Source organism: Physeter macrocephalus, chromosome 21, assembly GCF_002837175.3.
Source record: "Physeter macrocephalus isolate SW-GA chromosome 21, ASM283717v5, whole genome shotgun sequence".
In the NCBI taxonomy this organism is placed as follows: domain Eukaryota; kingdom Metazoa; phylum Chordata; class Mammalia; order Artiodactyla; family Physeteridae; genus Physeter; species Physeter macrocephalus.
In genome coordinates, this window is record NC_041234.1 from 106201171 (window position 1) to 106202731 (window position 1561).

Here is a 1561-nt window from a genome sequence, read left to right on the forward strand (position 1 = left end):
CCACCTCGGCGGAGCCTCGCTGAGCCCAGCGAAGCGAGCGAGGCGCGATGGACGGCCGAGTGCAGCTGATCAAGGCCCTCCTGGCCCTGCCCATTCGGCCCCAGACGCGTCGGTGGAGAAACCCGATCCCCTTCCCCGAGACGTTTGACGGCGACACCGACCGGCTCCCGGAGTTTATCGTGCAGACGGGCGCCTACATGCTAGTGGACGAGAGCCTGTTCACCAACGATGCCCTGAAGGTGACGTTCCTCATCACCCGCCTGACCGGGCCCGCCCTGCAGTGGGTGATCCCGTACATCAGGAAGCAGAGCCCCCTCCTCAACGATTACCGGGGCTTCCTGGCCGAGATGAAGCGGGTCTTTGGATGGGTGGAGGACGAGGACTTCTAGGCCGGGAGCCCCTCGGGCCTGGGGGCGGGTGCTCGGGGGAGGGTCCGCCGCGCCAGTCGCCGCCGCCCAGATCGCCACAGGCGGCGTCCTCCCGCCGCGCCTCCCCCAGCCCTCACCTTCGGGTCGCCGCGATCTCCCCCGCGCTCGTGCCCCCTCCCGCGTAGTGCTTGCCTTTGTTCCAGGAATAGCGCTCCAGGTTCCCGCTGCTGCTGCCGCCGCCGGGCCTGGCTCTGGAGCGGCCGCCGCCCTCTCGGGCCAGCCCGGCCCCTGGGCGGCGCATGGCTGAGCCCACCGAACCGAGCGACGCGCGATGGACGGCCGAGTGCAGCTGATCAAGGCCCTCCTGGCCCTGCCCATTCGGCCCCAGACGCGTCGGTGGAGAAACCCGATCCCCTTCCCCGAGACGTTTGACGGCGACACCGACCGGCTCCCGGAGTTTATCGTGCAGACGGGCGCCTACATGCTAGTGGACGAGAGCCTGTTCACCAACGATGCCCTGAAGGTGACGTTCCTCATCACCCGCCTGACCGGGCCCGCCCTGCAGTGGGTGATCCCGTACATCAGGAAGCAGAGCCCCCTCCTCAACGATTACCGGGGCTTCCTGGCCGAGATGAAGCGGGTCTTTGGATGGGTGGAGGACGAGGACTTCTAGGCCGGGAGCCCCTCGGGCCTGGGGGCGGGTGCTCGGGGGAGGGTCCGCCGCGCCAGTCGCCGCCGCCCAGATCGCCACAGGCGGCGTCCTCCCGCCGCGCCTCCCCCAGCCCTCACCTTCGGGTCGCCGCGATCTCCCCCGCGCTCGTGCCCCCTCCCGCGTAGTGCTTGCCTTTGTTCCAGGAATAGCGCTCCAGGTTCCCGCTGCTGCTGCCGCCGCCGGGCCTGGCTCTGGAGCGGCCGCCGCCCTCTCGGGCCAGCCCGGCCCCTCCCCTGCACACTCGGACTCGGTCGTGCGCTCCAGCTGCAAGCCGGGCTCCTGTTACACAGCGGACAGACCACCCTCAGCCCGGCCGCTGCCAGACTCCCAGGCCCGCATGCAGGTGCCCAGAGACCTGCGCTGCCGCCGCCGCCGCCACCGCCGCCACCGCCACCGCCACCGCCACCGCCACCGCCATCCACCGCATCCCGCCGACAGCCTGCAGCCTTCAGCGGTCTGGACTCGCCCGGGAGGTGTCTGA

At 70.9% G+C, this 1561-nt stretch overlaps 1 protein-coding gene across 1 annotated transcript; it reads left to right on the plus strand.

Annotated features, from left to right (window-relative positions):
- Nucleotides 1-1045: 1045 nt before the first annotated feature.
- LOC129391712 (CAAX box protein 1-like) lies at nucleotides 1046-1561 on the plus strand (the record flags this gene model as incomplete). Its single annotated transcript, XM_055081610.1, has 1 exon — nucleotides 1046-1561. A coding segment is annotated over one exon (516 nt), but the record flags the coding sequence as incomplete, so codon positions are not given.